Source organism: Panulirus ornatus, chromosome 19 (genome assembly GCF_036320965.1).
Source record: "Panulirus ornatus isolate Po-2019 chromosome 19, ASM3632096v1, whole genome shotgun sequence".
NCBI classification, from domain to species: domain Eukaryota; kingdom Metazoa; phylum Arthropoda; class Malacostraca; order Decapoda; family Palinuridae; genus Panulirus; species Panulirus ornatus.
This window is the reverse complement of record NC_092242.1, coordinates 18961477-18963976: the sequence shown is the minus strand read 5'-3', so window position 1 is coordinate 18963976 and position 2500 is coordinate 18961477. Positions and strand designations below refer to the sequence as shown.

General features: G+C 41.0%; 1 protein-coding gene across 1 annotated transcript in view; it reads right to left on the bottom strand.

The window, feature by feature from the left end:
• The window catches only part of LOC139755269 (proton-coupled folate transporter-like), a 10473-nt gene that overhangs the window by 7275 nt on the left and 698 nt on the right, over window positions 1-2500 (bottom strand). The window contains 1 exon segment of the mRNA XM_071673388.1: window positions 2041-2500. This exon segment is cut by the window's right edge and continues 395 nt beyond it. Coding sequence (XP_071529489.1) covers window positions 2041-2500 — 460 coding nt within the window.

The window sequence follows — 2500 nt, the reverse complement described above, 5'->3', positions numbered from 1 at the left end:
TATATATATATATATATATATATATATATATATATATATATATATATATATATATATATATATATATATATATATATATATATATATATATATATATATATATATATATATATATATATATATATATATATATATATATATATATATATATATATATATACATATATATATATATATATATAATATATATATATATATATATATATATATATATATATATATATATATATACATATATATATATTTAATGTAACAGGACGGAATAGGTTGGGAGATAATGAGCATGTGTGTGTGTGTGTGTGTGTGTGTGTGTGTGTGTGTGTGTGTGTGTGTGTGTGTGTGTGTGTGTGTGTAAATATTAGGCTGGCCTTCAGTGCGGCCTTTGTCGTCAGGGTTATGAATATGAACCATGATAGCTGGTGGTCATCCCACGCCTCACTCACGCATCGAGAGATTAACGATGAAGGGTATTCTTGTAACATTGTACAGTTAGTAGTGAGTGAAACTTCAGACTGTAAGGATAATGAAAATGACAATTTATGTGGCAACGAAAATGTATCGAGTGTGGAAAAGTGAAACACTGAATTAATGAAGTAATTAACCAAGCAAACTGAAATTATTGTCTTAGTAATACAGCAAATGGGATCCTGCATGACACAGAATAGAGACGAGGGTCAGCGAGTATTCGCCCACCATGGAAACAGTTTACCCAGCCCGGGGGACACAACGCGAACATCAACCAGGAATCTCGATAAGCCATATCTCGCTCTGTTACACAGGATGTCTTTATGAAGTGTGCAAGGCTCGTCCCTCTGTGAGGGCAACGAGCCAATGATACGTCGACAAGAGACACTGATGACTTACATTCCAACAGGGCAAGAGTAGGGGCCGAGCGCCAGTATGGGTCGAGAGTGAATCTTAGCAGTGTGTGGACGAAAAGTTTGAACTGTGCTGAGAACGTAAGCTGGGCGCGTCGCACTGCATATGTAGTGTACGTACAGAGCCGACTTGATCTGGGGAACGTGGGCCGTCCCTTCGCGAAGACTGCCGCACGCCCGGACCCCAGTGCATGATGAACAGATCAACCTGACTGAATGGACATGGCCCATCACTGAGCAAGAATTTTCCCGCAATCTCAGACTCCCGTGTCCCCTGTCGTCAGTACAGCTAAGATCATATCCTAAGGACATGTGTAAGCAATTGGTGCTCCCTCAAGTGAACCTTCATTACTGGAGACTGAACAGAGCCGCCAGTCAGTCTATGTTGTGCGGCAAGAATTACGGTGTGCTTCAGTTTTTCAATGATTATTCCTTTGCATATCAGTTCTACATCAAAAGAGCAACCTCAAAGGATGTTTTTCTTTTCCCTAAATTTCCCCTTACACTTGAATTAGGGTGGCTTAATTATTATTATTTGCTGGTGTGTTAGGATGCATGTCACATTATATCTACAGCTTTTATCATATCTAGATATTAAAGGTAAGGAAATTTGCAGCCTTGCCTTTGCCTACAGGAGAGTGGTCGCAGTATGCTTGGTAGTCAATTGGCCAAGTTGGGTGTTTGTAGGTTCTGATTAAGGGTCTAAGGGCCCCCATGGTTATCATATGTGATCATGGAAAGCCTGAAACCACAGGAAAGGGATTATTTCCACTTGCATACCGATATATTGAGTCTCCCATCATGATCGAATCTTGTTCAATACGATTTTCTATTAACTGATCGTAGAGTCTTTCGTCTACCTCTGGTGTCTGTCCTGCTATTACTCTCTCACAAAGCTTATCTCAGGATTCTACAAAAAGGAAGTCGAATCACCAATGGCTACATTTTTCTCACATGATGAAGATGAGCTTTAACAAAGAACAAGACAACACAGCTTAATCTGTGTCCTCCCATCATTTTTAATGAGAGCGTAGCCTGGCATTGAAGGTATCACAACTGGTGAAAGGGATGCATTAGGGTAATGCCTTTTACACATTCACTGGACCTCGAGACAAGGATTATACAACAGACAGGTACACGAACAAGACTCTATCAGACTCACCTTTGACATTAGACTCCTGATTACGACTGCAGGGAAGCTTCCTGGAATGATCACAAACATGTACAACACCCACCACTGGTCCCTCCTTGTTATCAGTCCAAATGCTAGCAAACGGAGAACGTATAATAGGCTGCTTCCCGCACCAACCAAGCAGTCATGAATACCAAGGTAGCGGACTATGGGCGCTAATAGCAGCATAACGACCTCATGTGCAAGCTGATCAGTGGTGCTAAATAAGCTATATTTGTCCTGGTCCCAGTTCAAGACTCGGAGGGCCCACAGGTACATGTTGTGTGCACCACAGCTGAAGAAAAACAGCATCATTGCCATCAAAGTGATGATCTGGAGTCGACCTCTTCCCCGACGCTTCTTGAAACACACTCGAAATAAGTCGATTACGTTCCTGGGGTTCCATGGACTCAGGGCTTTTACTGAGGGGTCTTCCTGCGCGGGTTGGACT